A 19,232-nucleotide genomic window follows, 5' to 3' on the forward strand; every position below is an offset into this window, starting at 1 on the left:
CCAATACCATTGATTGTATTTCCTATTCTGTACCTTTTATCCCTGTGACTTACACATTCCCTAACTTGAAACCTTAACCTCCTAGGGGCGCCTGGGTGGCGCAGTCGGTTAAGCGTCCGACTTCAGCCAGGTCACGATCTCGCGGTCCGTGAGTTCGAGCCCCGCGTCAGGCTCTGGGCTGATGGCTCAGAGCCTGGAGCCTGTTTCCGATTCTGTGTCTCCCTCTCTCTCTGCCCCTCCCCCGTTCATGCTCTGTCTCTCTCTGTCCCAAAAATAAATAAACGTTGAAAAAAAAAAAAAAAGAAAAAAGAAACCTTAACCTCCTATTCCCTTGCACCCATTTTGCCCATCCCCCCACACTCCTGCACTCTGGCAACTACCATGTTATTCTCTATTTATGGGTCTGTTGCTGTTTTTTTTTTTTTTTTTGTCTGTTCCTTTGTTTTTTTAGATTCCACATCTAAGTGAAATCATATGGTATTTGTCTTCCTCTGCCTGATTTATTTCACTTAGCATAATATCCTTTAGACACAACACATCTCACATGGCAAAATCTCACCTGTTTTTATGGCTGAGTAATACTCTTTTGTGTATATATACTACATATTCTGTATCCATTTATCTATCGTAGACATTTGGATTGCTGTTGTTTTGCTTTTAATAATTATAAATAATGCTGTAATAAACATAGGGGTGCATATATCTTTACAAATTAGTATTTTCATCTTCTTTGCATAAATGCCCAATAGTGGATTTACTGGATCATATGGCATTTCTGTCTTTAATTTTTTGAGAAACCCCATTGGTTGTACCAACTTACATTCCCATTAACAGTGGACGAGGGTTCCCTTTTGTCCACATCCTTACCAACACTTGTTATTTCTTTTCTCTCTGATAATCGCCATTCTGATAGCTATAAGGTAATGTCTCCTTATGGTTTTAATTTGGATTTTCCTTATGATTAATAATGTTGAACATCTTTATTTTTTAAATAATCGCTACCCAATGTGGGGCTCGAACTCATGACCCCTAAGTCAAGAGTCTCATGCTCTAATGACTGAGCCAGCCAGGCATCCCTGATTTGAGCATCCTCTGCCCATTTTTTTATTTGGATATTGTTTTGGTTGAGTTTATAGATAATTTATATATTTTGGATATTAACCCTTTATCAGATATATCATTTGCAAATATGTTCTCCCATTCAGTGGGTTGCCTTTTTGTTTTGTCTGTGGTTTCCTTTGCTGTGCAAGAACTTTTTATTTTGGGGTGCTTGGGTGGCTCAGTCAGGTGTCTGATTCTTGATCTCAGCTCACATCTTGATCTCAGGGTCATGAAAAAAAGCTTTTGATTTTGACATATTCTCAGTAATTTAATTTTGCATTTGTTTCCCATGCCTGAGGAAACATATCTAGAATAATGTTAAATCCAAAGCCAAAAAGATTACTTCCTGTATTTTCTTCTAGGACTTTTATGATTTCAGGTCTCACATTTTGGTCTTTAACCCATTTTGAGCTTTTTTTGTATGTGTATGGTATAAGGCAGTGGTCCGGTTTCATTCTTTCGCATGTAGCTGTCCAGTTTTCCCAGCATCATTCTATATTCTAGGCTTTCATAGTGGGATTATTATGATTATAAATATATTTAGAGGTCTTTTGACCATCTTCTTTTGTTTGTTATAGTTTGTAATTTTTCTGTGCTTTTTTTTCTTATTTTTGGGGGGTTGATTTTTTTTTTCTCTTTTACTTTTTCTTGACTACTGATGTGGAAGTTTTATAGTTCAGCTCTATTGATAGTCTACTGTTACTCTTTTACTTATTATCTTAACATTTTAAATATATACTTTGTCATTCAGGGTCCAATCAGGAAACAAACCACATTGCGGAAGTAGCTAACAGGAAAAATTTAAAACAAGAATTGCTAGTTAGTAAAAGGTAGTTAACTACTAAAAGGGGATAAAAGAGGACTCTAAGGGGTAGAAAGTAGCAACTTCAGAAAGCAGGTACTACTACCCCCCAGGGATAAAGGAGAGTGAACAAGAAAGGAATTTAGAAATTTAGAAGAATGCCTTCCAATTAGGCTGAGATTGAAAACTTTGAGGAGAGGTTTGGCGGCCATAGGAAGAAGCCCACTTATAGGGAAAAAAAAAGAAAAAGAAAAAGACAAAACCAACTTGCTGGCTGGTTCTAAACCGTGAAGGCCTTGTTTATGGGGGCAGACCCCAAGGATATGTGCCAAGGGTAAAGTGTGAGGGGTGCTTAGGTGACCCAGAACAGCCTCCACACCACAACCAGCAAGCTGCCATGGAAAACAGCACTTCAGTAGCAAAAAGAAAAGCCCCTTCCTTTTGCTCCTGCCTTTCAGCGTCTCTCCAGCGCCCTCTATTGGCAAAGCCTAACATCAACAGCCCCCCTCCCAGCCAGGCAAAAAAGCAAGTCAGTCGTGTCTCTGTGTCATCAAAGCATGGCAAAGACGGATTGATTTGGAGCTGAGAGGTGATACGCTAGTAACTGACACAAATTTATAATTTTTTTAAATATAAAACTATCTTTAGTTTCCTAAATAACGACTTGAACACTTTTAACTTTCCTTTGAATCAGCCTCATATTCCTTTTTTTTTTTTTAGCTGTGATGACTTTTTTTTTTAATATAAAATTTATTGCCAAATTGGTTTCCATACAACACCCAGTGCTCATCCCAACAGGTGCCCTCCAATGTCCATCACCCACCTTCCCCTCCCTCCCACCCGCCATCAACCCACAGTTTATTCTCAGTTTTTTTTTTTTTATTTTTTTTTTATTTATTTTTGAGACAGAGAGAGACAGAGCATGAACAGGGGAGGGTCAGCAAGAGGGAGACACAGAATCTGAAACAGGCTCCAGGCTCTGAGCTGTCAGCACAGGCCTGACACGGGGCTTGAACTCACAGACTGTGAGATCATGACCTGAGCCGAAGTCAGCCGCCTAACCGACTGAGCCACCCAGGCGCCCCTATTCTCAGTTTTTAAGAGTCTCATATGGTTTGGCTCCCTCCCTCTCTAACTTTTTTTTTCCCCTTCCCCTCCCCCATGGTTTCCTGTTAAGTTTCTCAGGATCCACATAAAAGTGAAAACATACGGTATCTGTCTTTCTCTGTATGACTTATGTCACTTAGCATAACACTCTCCAGTTCCATCCACATTGCTACAAAAGGCCCTATTTCATTCTTTCTCATTGCCAAGTAGTATTCCATTGTATATATAAACCACAACTTCTTTATCCATTCATCAATTGATGGACATTTAGGCGATACATGAATTCAGCGAAGTCGCAGGATACAAAATTAATGTACAAAAATCAGTTGCATTCTTATACACTAATAATGAAGCAACAGAAAGGCAAATAAAGAAACTGATCCCATTCACAATTGCACCAAGAATCATAAAATACCTAGGAATAAACCTAACCAAAGATGTCAAAGATTTGTATGCTGAAAACTATAGAAAGTTTATGAAGGAAATTAAAGAAGATACAAAGAAATGGAAAAATATTCTGTGCTCATGGATTGGAAGAATAAGCATTGTTAAAATGTCAATACTACCCAAAGCAATCTACACACTGAATGCAATCCCAATCAAAATTGCACGAGCATTCTTCTCAAAGTTAGAACAAGCAATCCTAAAATTTGTATGGAACCACAAACGACCCCGAATAGGCAAAGTAATATTGAAGAAGAAGACCAAAGCAGGAGGCATCACAATCCCAGACATTAGCCTCTACTACAAAGCTGTAATCAACAAGACAGCATGGTATTGGCACAAAAACAGACACATAGACCGATGGAATAGAGAATCCAGAATTGGACCCACAAATGGATGGCCAACCAATCTTAGACAAAGCAGGAAGGAATATCCAATGGAAAAAACACAGTCTCTTTAACAAATAGTGCTTGGAGAACTGGACGGCAACATGCTGAAGAATGGAACTAGACCACTTTTTTACACCATTCACAAAAATAAAAAACTAAAAATGGATGAAGGACCTGAATGTGAGACAGAAAACCATCAAAACCCTAGAGGAGAAAGCAGGAAAAAAACTCTTTGACCTCAGCTGCAGCAATTTCTTACTCCACACATCTCCAAAGGCAAGGGAATTAAAAGCAAAAATGAACTATTGGGACCTCATCAAGATAAAAAGCTTCTGCACTGCAAAGGAAACAATCAACAAAACCTAAAAGGCAACCGATGGGATGGGAAAAGATATTTGCAAATGACATATCGGACAAAGGGCTAGTATCCAAAATCTATAAAGAACTCACTAAATTCCACACTTGAAAAACAATCCAGTGATGAAATGGGCAGAAAACATGAATAGACACTTCTCTAAAGAAGACATCCAGATGGCCAACAGGCACATGAAAACATGTTCAACGTTGCTCTTCATCAGGGAAATACATATCAAAACCACACTCAGATATCACCTCACGCCAGTCAGAGTGGCTAAAAGGAACAAATCAGGAGACTATAGGTGCTGGAGAGGATGTGGGGAAACAGGAACCCTCTTGCACTGTTGGTGGGAATGCAAACTGGTGCAGCTCTGGAAAACAGTGTGGATGTTCCCCCAAAATTAAAAATAGACCCACCCTATGACCCAGCAATAGCACTGCCAGGAATTTACCCAAGGGATACAGGAGTGCTGATGCATAGGGGCACTTGTACCCCAATATCGATAGCAGCACTTTCAACAATAGCCAAATCATATTCCTCTTAAAGGTTAATACCAGCATTTTAGCACCACTGTGTTTCTGAACCCAGTTTTTGCAAAAATTTTTGGTTGCTTATATTTTTTAAACAGTCAAGACTTAGTTAACCACCAATTTATGGATTTCTTTGCTCCCCATTGTTTCCCACATGCCGCTTCTGAATGTTACATTTTCTTTCTTCCTGAAGTGCATCTAGTAGCCATTTTTCAGGTTGATGTTCTCTTGTGTTTCATATTTTTAAAATTCCAATTTTATTTTGTAACTTTTGCCTGGAAGCTTCTTTTAGTGGGAATTACCTGCTGTAGTCATCCCAGAGCTTCCCCGGGGTGCGAGTGGCAACCTCAGGGCCAGTTTGTGGTTGCCTGGGTCAGGGCTTCATGTGATTGCAGGTTCGAAACCAGTTTTCACATTTTCAAGGTTTGGGGGTTCCTGTACAAGTCAATTATGTGTAACCACAGATTCCATACTCCTGTAGGACTGATTCAGTGATTGTTTCCACCCATTGCTGACAACCAGTTCCTTATCCTCATCAGCAGCCAAGGTGTTTTCTGTTACAAAACTTTTCAGGCTTCTTGCCCCTTACACAGTAACGTTGCCTTCTGTCTAGTGTGTATGCTAGAATTCTGGTTCCTGTCAATAATTAAACTCACCTTCAACTCCTGTACCCTGCTTTATATATCCTCTTAGACCATCATCAGGAACTTTACCTGCATTACGTCTTAATCAGCCATGTGTAAAATAAATGTTGCTGGTTTAAGTAGGGCTTTCTGTGTGTTTGGAGGAGGAAGGATAGGTTTTCACTTGTCTGCTATCTTTAAGAGGATTTTTTTTAATGTTTATTTTGGAGAGAGAGACAGGGCATGAGCCAGGGAAGGGCGGAGAGAAAGGGAGACACAGAATCCAAAGCAGGCTCCAGGCTCTGAGCTGTCAGCACAGAGCCGGACACGGGGCTTCAACTCATGAACCACGAGATCATGACCTGAGCTGAAGTCAGGTGCTTAACCGACTGAGCTACCCAGGCACCCTGCACTTGTCTGCCATCTTGACCAGAAGTTAAGGTTGCTCATATGCAGGATATGACACGATACATTCCCTTATACTTCTCTAGTGCTTTACCATTTTCAAGGCCCGTGTATTTAATGAACATCTGAATGCCATTGTGAGGTAGACAGCACAGGCAGGTATCATTTGCTCCGTTTTGTTATGAGAATTTGTCATTCAAAATAGAAATCTTAGCAGAAACTAATGTTATTATGCATCTGCCATGTACTTAGCATAGTCTTGGATGAGGGGGGTTGAAAAACCAGAGTAACTTAGTTCAATTGGGTGGACAATAAACAAACATTAAATACCAAACACAATATAAGTAGTTGCTTAGTATGTGACCTTCATAGGTTTCTAATAAACTTTTTTCTTAAATGTTTATTCATTTTTGAGAGACAAAGAGAGCATGAGTGGAGGAGGGGCAGAAAGAGAGGGAGACACAGAATCCGAAGCAGGCTCCAGGCTCTGAGCTGTCAACACAGAGCCCGACGGGAGGCTTGAACTCACTGTGATATCATGACCTAAGCCAAAGTCATCCGCTTAACTGAGCTACCCAGGTGCCCCTCTAATAAACATTTTTAAAAATTAAATGTTATAGGCAGGGAATTGTTAAAAATAGTATTGACAGTAAATGATGTAGGAGGTGGGGAGAGGCCATTTCACTGTGGACTGGCATAGAGAGGAGGTAGGTTCTGAGACAGGCTTTTAAGAAAATAGGACTTGAGTAGGCAGGATAGGATATGTAGACTATTCTGGAAAAGAGCATATGCATATGAATAGAGAGTAGCAAAAGACTGGGGACCAGATTGTTAGGTCTAAAGGGCAAATTAAGCAGTGGGTTTTACTCTTGTAGAAAACAGGAAATCATAGATAATTTATAAGACAGTAACATGACAAAAACTTTAGGATGTTACCATTCTTCAGAAAGAGCGTAGTGCAGGCAGTGGGGGAGGGAGACCAGGAAACTGATGTCAGGGGTGTTGCCTGAGTAAGAGAAAAGATAATGTGGGCTCCACAGGAACTCGAGGATAACATCAGAGAGGACAAGAATATTTGGTTTTATTAAGTTTGAAATGCAAAAGGGGCACTTGTTTAAATGTGCAGTTTACATACTTTTTGCTTCTAAAGTTATTTAAGTGAACCAGCCATGTCTTAGAAAGGTGGAACAGAATTGCCAAACCATGTGAGAGAGATACAGAGGCTCCTTTTCCCCTCTGGCACCAACACTCCACAGCAGTCTCTAGTGCTCTGCCCTCAGAGAGCAGATGTAGAGGCAACTTTGGGATTTGGCTTGCTTTTTCCTATGGAAATGATGCCTCCTGCTGGAGTTTGGTCCTGGGCCATCCCACGCTGGAGTATTGAACTGAGGGTATTTAGGTATACCACTATAACATTGTGGTCATCGGAAAAGTACATTTCAGTTCTAAAGTAGATACAGGGACAAATTTCCAGGCAGCACAGTACCAGAGGTGGCAGTCAGAAGGGCACAGGTAGTGTTGGCTTTTGGCACTTTTGGTGTGGGTCCCTTTTTATTCCTATAAAAGAAGCCTCTTCAGTCACTTCCCAGGAATATTGGTAGCTGCTCCAGGAACAGACCTCCTTTTCCCCCTATGCCTGAGACAGGACCCTTTTGACAAGCCCCAAGTTGTATGTAATTACCCACACACAAAAAAAAATCACCACTGAGATTCCTAATAATTTATTAGGCACGAAGACCTCATTTCTTTTTGGATTTGAACAATTAAATCCAACTGAGTAGTTCTTGCTTTTGCATATGTTGACCTCTTCCTAGTATTATCCAGTCATGCACTTAAATTTCACATGAAAATGTATGTATATATTTTCAAATGGCTGTTCTGATTTAAATTACAAAATATACATATGTACACATTTTAATATAAAGCTGGTAAGGGTGCTCATCAACTTCGGGGCTGTCCATCTGGAGTCAGCTCATACCTGTAAGACAGTCAGGTTGGACTTGCATTAGTATGAGAGCGTGCTGTGGTGGCAGTGGCAGAAAGGCAGCCTTGTCTAGCCTGCCTGGGCCCCTGGGGGACAGCAGAACCCGTCTCTGTAAGGAGACCAGGCAGGGTTAAGGTGAAAACTTAAAGAGGTCTGTTGGGAAAGTGAGATCTGCAAGCGGGGAAAGCCTGAAGTACAAGTCTAATCTGTCTCTCTCCTTGATAAGCAAAGAAGCTGACATGTCCTGAAAAGGGAAGAACTTTGGAGAGAATATGCACAACTGTCTGAGACGGTGTCTTGAGTACCAGATTAGTGTGATAAAATGAAAGGGCTCACTTACCAATGTGAGAAGCCCATAATCAGATCCTCTTTTGATAAGTCGATCAGTACCTAAACAAACACAAGTAATCAGTTTCCTTCCAAAAGTTGCATCGAGTGGAAACCTATTGGCACAAACGGAATTGATCATAAAAAGGGCTTCCTTGGGCTTCAGTTTTGAGCAGGGGCTCTTTTTCCTTTGGCTTTCAACATTGTACTGTCCTTCTGGAGAGGTTCTGACAATGACCTCAGTGTCCTGAGAAGAGGTCAACTGCTCTTTGGAGTTAAACCTCAGAATTTACATGGGGTACCTGGGTGGCTCAGTCAGTTAAGCATCCGACTCTAGATTTGGGGTCAGGTCATGATCTTGCAGTTTGTGAGTCCAGGCCCTGCATTGGGCTCCATGCTGGCAGTGTGGAGCCTACCTGGGATTTTCTCTCTCTCTTAAGTAAATAAATAAAACTTTGAAAAAAGAATTTATCAATGTTACTGAACGGGAGAACAACTTGCCTTCACTCATGAACTGATCATAATTTTAAGCAAGACACCATAGTTGCCTCAACTGTAAAAGTGAGGATATTACCTCCATCATAGAAGTGGGCTTTTCAAAACATGATTATAAGAAGATGTTTATTGAGGTACAACTGCAAAGTATTAACAAACATCCTTCTTTTTTGTGTCTCCTTGGCATCTTCCTGAAGATTATATTTACTGTACTTCTACTTTAAGTAAAATCTCATCTCCGCAAAAATCTTGATGTAATGAGACCCAAGCCTTCACAGGATGCTGTATTTATCAAAACAATACTTAATACATGTTCAGATACTTGTGCAATGATGAATTTAGATAGATTCTCCAGCTTGTTGAAAGTGTTGATCATATTAATTTACACATCTAATACTTTCAGAAACATTACACACACATACATAAACACACACAAAATAAAAATAACCTCCTAATGAGGCTCTCCCCTCCTTGAACCCAGGTCTAATAACCAGATGATCCAATCAGAATTTCTGCAAGGGTGTTCCACCAATGAACAGTTAGAGTGCCGGGGGTGGGGGTGGGGGTGGGGGGCGCTGTGGGGAACAGAGTATCAGGAGTCCCTCTTGTACTTACTTTTCCTAGTTCCTTCCTTCTGTGTGAGCCAAGTGGCCTACTGTTTTTCACTGCGACATCTAGTGACCTCTTCTTTACTTCTTCCATGGGAACAAAAAATTCAAATCTTAAAGAAACAAAAAGTCAAAGTGAGATTTACATATTTTAATCATTTTTGTTTGATCTATTTTCCTACTTTTGAAACCGAAGACTATTCAGGGGAGCATCCAGAACAGTGTTGGTTCATAACAGATATTCAGTGCATCATTATGACAGATAATCACTGTCGTGTGCTAATCAAAAGCCCTGGAAGCATCAAGAGGCTGTTTGCCTCTCTGGGAAGTGACTAGGACTACTGTGCTTTGGGATTTGCTTCGGACTTTCTCTGAGCTTGCCCTGTCTCTCTTTACCTGCCCCTTCTCTCTCAGCAGTGCCTGTTCACAGGCCCACCTCAACCCTATCTGTTTTTTCTGACCAGCTAAGGACTAGGATGCTAAATACTTAGGTCTCTTGGAGTTTCATGAAAAATAGTGGCCTGCCTTTCTTCTGTCTGTGGAGCAAGGCAGAGGAATCTTTTTGTATAAGCTTTGTCATGTACTCACAAAACGTTACTGGCCTCCTTACTTGTAGATATTTTTTGAGGTAAAGTAACATTAGTTTCACGTGTATAACATGATTTGATGTGTATATATTGCAAAATGATCACAAGTCAACATCCATCACTACACAGTTATAAAATCTGTTTTCTCATGGTGAGAACTTTAAAGATCCATTCTCCTAGCTACTTTCTAAAACGTAATATAGTATTATTAAATATGGTCACCATGCTGTACATAATATCCCCATGACTTCATTTTATAAGTGGAAATTTGTTCCTTTTGACCCCCTTCACCCATCTCCACCCTACCACCCCCTGCCACCTACCGCCAATCTCTATATCAACGAGCTTGGCAGTTTTTGGGTTTTTGGTATCTCTTATGGATGTTTTTTTTTGTTTTGTTTTAGATTCCACATGTAAGTGAGATCATTCAATAAGAATCTTTGTCTGACTTATTTCACTTAGCATAACACCCTCATGGTCCATCCATGTTTTCACAAATGGCAAGATTTCATTTTTTTTTTTTACGGCAGAATATTTCATTGTGTGTATGTGTATGTACACACACACATACACATCTTCTTTATCCATTCATCCACCCTTGGACACTTAGGTTGCTTTCATGTCTTGGCTATTGTAAACAGTGTTGTAGTGAACATGAGGGCACATATATGTTTTTGAATTAGTATTTTCATTTTCTTTGGCTAAAGACCTAGAAGTAGAATTGCTGGGTTGTAGGGTAGTTCTATTTTCAATTTTTTGAGGAACCTCCATATTGTTTTCCACAGTGGCTGCACCAGTTTGCATTCCCACCAACAGTGCACAAGGGTTCCTCTTTCTTCACATCTTTGCCAACTCTTGGTAATAGTCATTCTAACAGGTATAAGGTGATATCTCATTATTGTTTTGATTCACATTTCTCTGAGGATTAATGATATGGAGCACCTTTTTATGTATCTTTTGGTCATCTGTGTATCTTCTTTGGAAAAATGTTGAGGTTCTCTGCCTATTTTTAAATCAGACTTTTTGGGGTTTTTGCTATTGTAGGAGTTCTTTGTATATTTTGAATATTAACACCTCATCAGATAAATGGTTTGTAAATATTTTCTCCCATTCAGTAGGTTGCCTCTTCGTTTTGTTGACCATTTCCTTTGCTGTGCAAAAACTTTTCAGTTTGATGTAGTGGCACTTAATTTTGTTTTTGTTGCCTTTGCTTTTGGTGTCAAATGCAAAAAATGATAACCAAGACCAGTGTCAGGGAGTTTATTGCCTATATTTTCTTCTAGGAGTTTCATGATTTCAGGTTCTACATTACATTAAGTCTTTAACCCATATTAAGTTTACTTTTGTGTATGATGTGAGATTGTGGCCCAGTTTCATTCATTTACATGTGGCTGTCCAGTTTTCCCAACACCGTTTACTGAAGAAACAGTCCTTTCCTCATTGTATAAGTTGTATTAATTGACATTGTCATAAGTCAACTATCTAGATGTGGATTTGTTTCTGAGCTGTTTTGTTCCATTAATCTTTGTGTCTGTTTTTTACGCCAATACCATACTGTTTGATTACCATAGCGTTGTAATAGAGTTTGAAATCAAAGTAGTATAATGCCTCCAGCTTTGTTCTTTCTTAAGATTGCTTTGGTTTCTCGTGGCTCCATACCAATTTTAGGATTATCTGTTTTATTTCTGTGAAAAAAAAGCCATTGGAATTTTGAAAGGATTGCATGAAATCTATAGATTGCTTTGGGTAGTATGGACATTTTAACATTAATTGTTCCATTCCTTGAGCAGGAACTATCTTTGTGTTGTGGTCAGTGTTTTTCATTAATGTCTTAGATTTTTCAATGCACTCACCTTTTACCTCTTTGGTTACATTTATTCCTGGGTGTTTTATTCTTTTTGATCCAGCTGTAAATGGGACTGTTAATTTCTCTGATAATTCATTATTAGTGTACAGAAATGTACTGAATTTGTTGAATCATTCTAATGGTTTTTTAGTGGAGTCTTTAGGGTTTTCTATAATGTTAAGTCATCTGTAAATAGTGACACTTTTACTTCTTCCTTTTCCATTTGGATACCTTTTGTTTTTCTTGCCTAATTGCTCTGACTAGGACTTCCAGTACTAAAAAAGTGGCAAGAGTGGACATCCTTGTCTTGTTCCTGACCTTAGAGAAAAAGCTTTCAGCTTCTCACTGATGAGTATGATGTTAGTTGTGCGTTTGTCATCTATGGCCTTTATTATGTTGAGCTACATTCCCTCTATACCCACTCCGTTGACAGTTTTTATTTTTAGTGGATGTTGAGTTTTTTCACTTTTTTTTTCCTTAATGTTTTTTATTTTGAGAGCGAGGGAGGGAGGGGCAGAGAGAATCCCAAGCAGGCTACATGCTGTCAGCGCAGAGCCCAATCTCACAAACCATGAGATCATGACCCAACCTGAAATCAAGAGTTAAACACTTAACCAACTAAACAACCAAGGCACCCTGAATTTTGTCACGTTTTATCTGCATCTGTTGAGATGAACATATGATTTTTGTTAATGTGATGATTCACATTGATTGATTTGCAGATGGATGTTGAATCATCCTTGAATTCTGGGATTCCCACTTGATCATGGTGTGCCATCTTTTTGATATATTGTTGAATTTAGCGTTGTTTTTTAAGAGAGAATGTTATCTTTTTTATTAAACATTTAAGAGATTGTTACCTTTTTTATTAAATTTTTTTTTTAATGTTAGAGACAGAGAGAGAGTGAGTGGGAGAGGGGCAGAGAGAGAGGCATTCAGAGTTGTTTTTTTATGTTTGTTTTTGAGACAGAGAGAGAGAGAAAGAGAGAGAGAGAGAGACAGAGTGTGAGTGGGAGAGGGGCAGAGAGAGAGGGAGAGACAGTATCCAAGGCAGGGTCCGGGCTCTGAGCTGTCAGCACAGAGCCCAACATGGGGCTCAAATTCATGAACCATGAGATCATGACCTAAGCCTGAGCGTCAGACACTCAACCGACTGAGCCACCCAGGCTCCCTGAATTCAGCTTTCTAATATTTTGTTGAAGATTTTTGCATCAGTGTTCATCAGGGATATTGGTCTATAACTTTTTCTTCTGATGTCCTTGTTCAGCTTTGGTGTCAGGGTAAATACTGGCCTTATAATATGAGTTTGGAAGAGTAACCTCCTCTTCTATTTTTTTTGGAAGACTTTGAGAAGGATTTGTATTCTTGAGTGTTTGGTAGAATTCACTAGTGAATCCATCTGGTCTTGGGAGGTTTTTTGTTTCTAATTCAGTCTCTGTATTAATAATCAGTCTGTTCAGATTTTCCATTCATTATTCAGTCTAGGTTGTATGTTTCTAGGAATTTACCCCTTTCTTCTAGGTTGTCAAATTTGTTAGCATATAATTTTAGTCTCATCCATTGTACCTCTGTGGTATCAGCTATAATGTCTCATCTTTAATTTCTGAATTTGCGTTTCCTTTTTTTGATGAATCTAGCCAACGGTTTGTCAAATTATCTTTTCAAAGAACCAGCTCTTGGTTTCATTGATCTTTTCTATTGTCTTAGTCTCTATTTCTATCATTTCACTTATTTCTGCTCTGATCTTTCCTTTCTTCTGCTAACTTTGGGCTTTCTTCATTCTTTTCACAGTTCCTTGAGGTGTAAACTTAGGTTGTTTTTTTGAGATGATTATTATTTACTGATATAGGCATTTATCACTGTGAACTTTCCTCTTAGAATTGCTTTTGTTGCATTCCACAAATTTGGTAAGTTGTATTTTCATTTGTCTGAAGATATTTTTGATTTCTCTTTTGATTTCTTCTTTGACCTACTGATTGTTCAGTAGCATGGTATTTAATCTTTACATACTTGTGAATTTTCCGGTTTACTTCTCGTACTTGATTTCTTGTACTACTGTGGTCAAAGAAGATGTTTGATATAATTTCACTTTTCTAAAATTTATTAAGACTTATTTTGTGACCTACATATTATCTATTTTAGAGACAGTCCCATGGGCACTTGAAAAGAACGTATATTCTGCTTTTGGATGAAATGTTCTGTATATGTCTGTTAAACCCATGTGGTCTAACATGTCATTTAAGGCTGATATTTCCTTATCGATTTTCTGTCTGGATGATCTACCATTGAGGTAAGTGGGGTATTAAAGTCCCCTACTATTACCATATTGCTGTTTCTTCCTTTAGGTCTGTTAATATTTGCTCTATATATTTTGTTACTCCTAGGTTAGGTACATAAATATTTACACATTTTAGATCCTTTTGTTGAAGTGACCTCTTTATCATTATGTAATGCCCACTTTTGTCTCTTATTACAGTCTTTATTTTCAAGTCCATTTTGTCTGATAGAAGTATAGCCACCCCAGTTTTCTTTTGGTTTCCATTTGCTTAGAATATCTTTTTCCATCCCTTCACTATCAGTTTGTGTGTGAAGGGAGTCTTACACTTAGCCTGCATCTGAAGTGAGTCTCTTATAGGCAGCATATAGGTGGGTCTTGTTTTTTATCCTTTCAGCCACTCTGTGTCTTTTGATTGGAGAGATTAGTCAACTCATAAAGTAACCATTGATAGTTAATAGTACTTAATGTAATTTTGTTAATTCTTTTCGGGCTGTTCTATGACTTTCTTTAGTGGTATACTTAAGTTATTTTTATGTTGTGTATATGTACTATAGGTTATTGCTTTGTGGTTACCCTGAGGCTTACATATAACAGTCTACTTTAAGTTGATAATATCGTAAGTTTGAACGCACTCTAAAGCTCTATATTTTGACCACTCCCCCCACTCCACATTTTATATCTTTTTATATCTCTTAACTAGTTACTGGGGTGATACTTGTTTTCGTACTTTTAACCTTCATACTAGCTTTGTAAGTGATTAATCCACTATCTTTACTATATATTTGCCTTTACCAGTGAGATTTGTACTGTTCTATGTGTCCTTGTTACAAATTAGCGCCGTTTCTTTTCAGTTTACAGGGTCCCTTCAACATTTCTTTTAAGGCCAGTTCAGTGGTAATAACTTCTATCTTTCCAATTATTTCTTTGTTCATTTACTCTTGTGAGATAGAGAAACACAGAATCTGAAGCAGGCTTCAGGTGCAGAGCCTGACTTGGCGCTCAAACTTAAGAACCGTGAGCTTATGACCTGAGCTGAAGTCAGACAACCAATTGAGCCACCCAGGCGCCCCCATCTCTCCAATTCTTAATGACAACTTTGCCAGGTAGAGTATTCTTGGTTAGTTTTTCTTTCAGCACTTTGTATCGTGTTAGTCCCTTCTGGCCTGCAGAGTTGCTGCTGAAAAATCCCCTGTCTAAAGGTGGTTCCCTTATATATAACAAGTTATTTTCGTCTTGCTGCTTTCAAGATTCTCCCCTTAACTTTTGACATTTTAATTATAACGTGTCTTAGTATAGGTCATGTACTCACAGGAGGCCTCTGGGCTCCTCACTTTTAGGTGTATTGTTAGGGCGGAGGCTGCTAAGTCTGCCCTCCAGATAATCCAGCCATATCTTGCTGGATCATATTTTGAGAGAGAATTACTAACAGATCAGGTTTGTCACAAAAGTCAGATGTCAAACCTCTCCGTCCTCTGTTCCTACATGGCAATTTTGAAATCCTTTTACAATTGTGTCAGAGCTGTCTTTGAGTACAAAGTCTCTGACTTGTGTGGCTCTAGAATATAGATGGTGCCTGGCATAACATGTTCAATAAATAATGACTAGGTTCTCTCTCCCCCCACATCCTTTCTTGGTACCACTGAACTCCCAAGTGAAGCTCTTAAAGGAACGTACTAGTTCTTAGACATGGCCCAAAGAGCACTCAGTTCAACTCTTTTAAAATGAGTAATTATTAACCAAAATGAGAGGAAATCAGAATTATCAGGTATATTACCTTCCTAGGCTGGTTAGAAATGTCTTTTGTTAGGATCCTGATGCAGAAGGAAGCAATGAGGAGATTTTGACTTGTGTACCTTGAGATCAACTTGAAGTCAAGAATATTTCACATAAGACTTGCTACACCAGGACCATCAAAAGCAAGAAATGTGATGAGAATCTGTCTACCAGTATTGTATCCAAGGACATGGGTGGACAAGTCAGGGTAACATATCTATTTCACTTGACAGCTATGCTTTGTTGCAGAAGGGAAGACAGGCCAAAGAGCTCGGAGCTTTGGAGGAAATTTTAGGTCCTTAGGTTCAAGGTATGTTTATTTTTAACTGCTACTTGAACAGAGATTCCAAGAAATCCTCTTTGACCATATTTATATCCTTTTACTTCATTTAAAGAAAAAAAATACGGCACAGTTCATAATCAGGAACACTTTAGCCCCTATGGGCAAGAACAGATGGTAGCTGTTTTGCTTCAGTGCCCTGGCAGTCCTCTTCTCCCAGTCATGTCTAGAAAGTTCGTGAAGGCACACATGTGGCTGGCTTGTCAGGCCCACCACAGGCCCTCAACAAATACTTGAAGACATAAGACAACACTCTAGGCAGGGCAGCTTGGTCCACTTACGTCTCATCGAACAGAGGTTCCAGGGTCTTCCTTTTCACTGAGGTTTTCTTACGACTTGCCCACCTCCTTTCTGGTAGCAAGTACACACGGACATAGGGATCAGCTCCACTGCTGGTGCAGGGTGTCAGGTTTCTGATTTGGTTTCAAAGACATTAAAGAAAGTTTTAAAATACTGCAAAGACTCATTTGGAGAAAGCTATACTAGCCATGGAGCTCTAGATGGCTTTGAGGACAAAAATGCCCTGTCGTCTAGATGACCAAACAGCAACAGGCTGCAGATTTGAAGGACAAAACATCAGACACACGATTTCAAAAGCATGTGTGTGTTTGTTTTTTTTTTTAAAGTAGGGAGGAGAGCAAGTATGTTGCATCTAAAGAAGTAGGAGATTCCTACTTGAGAGAAGGTACTGGCTCCAAGTCACCCCAGACAGTTTTGCAGTGGTTATGTCTGAACAAAGCCCTTGGCTCTGGAGCCCGTCAGCATCATTGAGGACTTGTCATTCACAGCAGGCAGGCTTCAGCCCTCCCTCCTTCCCCGTGTATTACTTGTCTACCTCAGCCATGCCACCCCATCCCCCGCCCCCCCACTGCCATTGCTCCAAGCGCCTTCACTCTTTTGTTCACCTGATGCTCCCAGAGGCCTCTTCCTGGCCCCAGCATCTCGTTACCTGCAGGCGCTGATGAGCACACTGAGGCAGCGCCGCAGACACACATAGCGCACCGTGAGCCGAATCTCACCCAGCCTCCGCTGCCGGAGATCCCCGCCTCTGTAAAGAAAGGGCTTGTCACGTCCCTTGCCATTACGGGTGTTGGCCTCTCCCCCAACCCCAACGACAGAAGCATGTCCTGCTTTAGGAGCATAGAGCCCTGTGGGTTAATAAAATAGCTCTCAGGTTCTTTTTGGTCTGAAGTCCGTTCCATCCATTCACATTAATTATCCTACTTTACAGTAGGAAGGATATGAACCTTGGAGTGGGATCTGTTTCTATACCATGATTTCCTGTGAAACCTTGGGTAAGTTATTCGACTTTTATGATAGTAAATTGTATCTCGTAGGCTAATCGTGAAGATGGAATTAAATAACATGCTAAGCCCATGGTAAACACTTTATATAAATCCCACATTCTAAGCTCTCCATATCATCCTCGTACACTTGAGAATTCAGGATATGTTTCTGCGGTAAGGAACCTTCACTAGAGCCCAGCACCTGTTTTACAGTTGGTATGCATTTGCTCTCTCTCCCCCCCCCTTCCCCTGTGTTTCTAGCATACCATGCTGCCTCTCACGAAGCCACTCTGAAAGACCAGAACTTGTACAGCAAAGTAAGTTTGTGTCTACTATTCTATCCAGGGATGGATTTTTCATGCATGTCATTTTAGAATAGATTAAGCAGAGAGGTGCATACTCAGTGTTGAGGCTGATATCTGTCAGGTCAAAGCAGGAGGAGGCCAGGGAGTTCAGCGAGGACATGCTGGGAGCCAGCCTCTTGGGCGGCCACGCAAATGGGGAGACAGGGCATTTCATGGGTCTGGGTGACTTGATGGGCCCTGGAGAGTGTGGGCCTGGGACAGTCAGGAAGATGGTGGCCGCACTCTTCTTCTTCCCCGTGGGCTCACAGAACCCTTCGGCACTGTCCTTGCCTTTGGGCTCTGGGCCTGTCTCTTGGGGTGTGGACTCGGTGGCAACAGTAGTGGCACTGGTGGTTGTCATGGTGCTCTTGGAGGCTTCCTTGGTATCAGAAACAGGGTCTGGGGGGCATGGCAAATTTTCAGGGCCCCCTCCCTGGGATGGGGCTTTGGGGTCCTGGTTGTTGTCCACCTTCTTAACGAACAAAGGACCTTTCTTTAGGGCTTCAGGTCCTGTGTATGGGCTCCCCATCTCTCGTTCTTCCACACGCAGGAACTGCAAGCAGATGACAGGATTATGGGCTGGGCCCCCCTATCCACCTTCTCCTCCTCTGCTCTCATCTTAACCTCTGGGAAGTGGTTCCTTCCTGACTGCCCAATCCTCTGGATTCTACCTCCCACCCCCACAACCCCACACCATATCTTCCTTAATCTCTCTTTGCCCCCTGGGTCCCTGTAACCAAATATTCTCTTTCTCCCTTATTCCTGCCTCAGTCATGAGTCTTCATGAAGACTCAGTCCTGCCCCCACTCAAACTGGCTGGTGGAGACCTAGCTCACTCTTACAACATGCACTGTTACTCTACGCAGAGGACTCCCAGATCTACACCTCCAGTCCTCTACTGCCTTCTGGATGGGGTCCTTTCAGCTGTCACCCTATTCACCACTGCTTTCCCTAGAACAGTTCCTGTCCACATATACCCCTGTGCTCCTACCACCAAAATTTCAAACCTCAGCCACTATGTTTCTTCCCTGTTAGTCATCAAGACTGTTCCTAGGGACTTCATTTCTAGCACTGTGGTGGTCAAAATATTCTGAAAAATCTCATTAGGAATGTCTAATAAAATGAAACAAACATCCTTTTAAATGCATTGCCAAATTCACAAGAAAGGAGGGAAAGCCCCTGGGGTTACTGAAAAACGAAGGCTAAGCTTTCCTAGGGTGGTTTATCAACCTTGAAAAGTCAAGGGGTAAGGAGAAGAGGCCTCGGATCAATGAGAGGCTGGGAGTTGAAGAGGGAACCATGAAGGTGCGATCTCTAGGGGAAAAAAGTAGTCTAGGATAAACATTCCACCCCCCAGGAAAGACTGATAAGAAATATGTCTGTCTCAGCCTGTACTCTGGTGGGGGGGAAGTGAAGACTTTCCTGAGAATATGGCACCTTACAGGACTGTCTTATATGAATTTTGGTTCTTATTTTTACCTGTGGAATCTTGAAACCTAAAATTTTAAAAATAACCTAAGAATGGACCCTAGGTTTGTAATGCTCCCGAGGTGCTTGGTTATAGTAAAACGGAACCTCGCTGGAAGCAAGCAGCTTCAGTCCAGG

General features: G+C 40.5%; 1 protein-coding gene and 1 long non-coding RNA gene across 5 annotated transcripts in view; both read right to left on the reverse strand.

Annotated features, from left to right (window-relative positions):
• Positions 1-591, reverse strand: LOC123576180. Its single transcript, XR_006701206.1, has 2 exons — positions 321-591; positions 1-78 (listed from the first exon to the last, which is right to left on the reverse strand). It is a non-coding gene; the product is annotated as an uncharacterized LOC123576180 (long non-coding RNA).
• A 6,873-nt stretch (positions 592-7,464) lies between these two features.
• ESYT3 (extended synaptotagmin 3) overlaps positions 7,465-19,232 on the reverse strand; it is a 49,370-nt gene continuing 37,602 nt past the window's right edge. For 2 of the 4 annotated variants that reach the window (XM_045503507.1, XM_045503509.1), the window contains exons 18-23: positions 17,684-18,180; positions 16,947-17,045; positions 16,279-16,410; positions 9,181-9,286; positions 8,084-8,133; positions 7,465-7,737 (exon numbers count right to left, since the gene is read on the reverse strand). In XM_045503507.1, the coding sequence (XP_045359463.1) occupies positions 7,701-7,737; positions 8,084-8,133; positions 9,181-9,286; positions 16,279-16,410; positions 16,947-17,045; positions 17,684-18,180 (921 nt within the window). In that variant the 3' untranslated portion in view covers positions 7,465-7,700. Of the gene's footprint in view, positions 7,738-8,083; positions 8,134-9,180; positions 9,287-16,278; positions 16,411-16,902; positions 17,046-17,683; positions 18,181-19,232 lie in introns of those variants that run through there. The other 2 variants (XM_045503508.1, XM_045503510.1) reach the window with 2 other exon arrangements.

Source organism: Leopardus geoffroyi, chromosome C2 (assembly GCF_018350155.1).
Source record: "Leopardus geoffroyi isolate Oge1 chromosome C2, O.geoffroyi_Oge1_pat1.0, whole genome shotgun sequence".
Classification (NCBI taxonomy): domain Eukaryota; kingdom Metazoa; phylum Chordata; class Mammalia; order Carnivora; family Felidae; genus Leopardus; species Leopardus geoffroyi.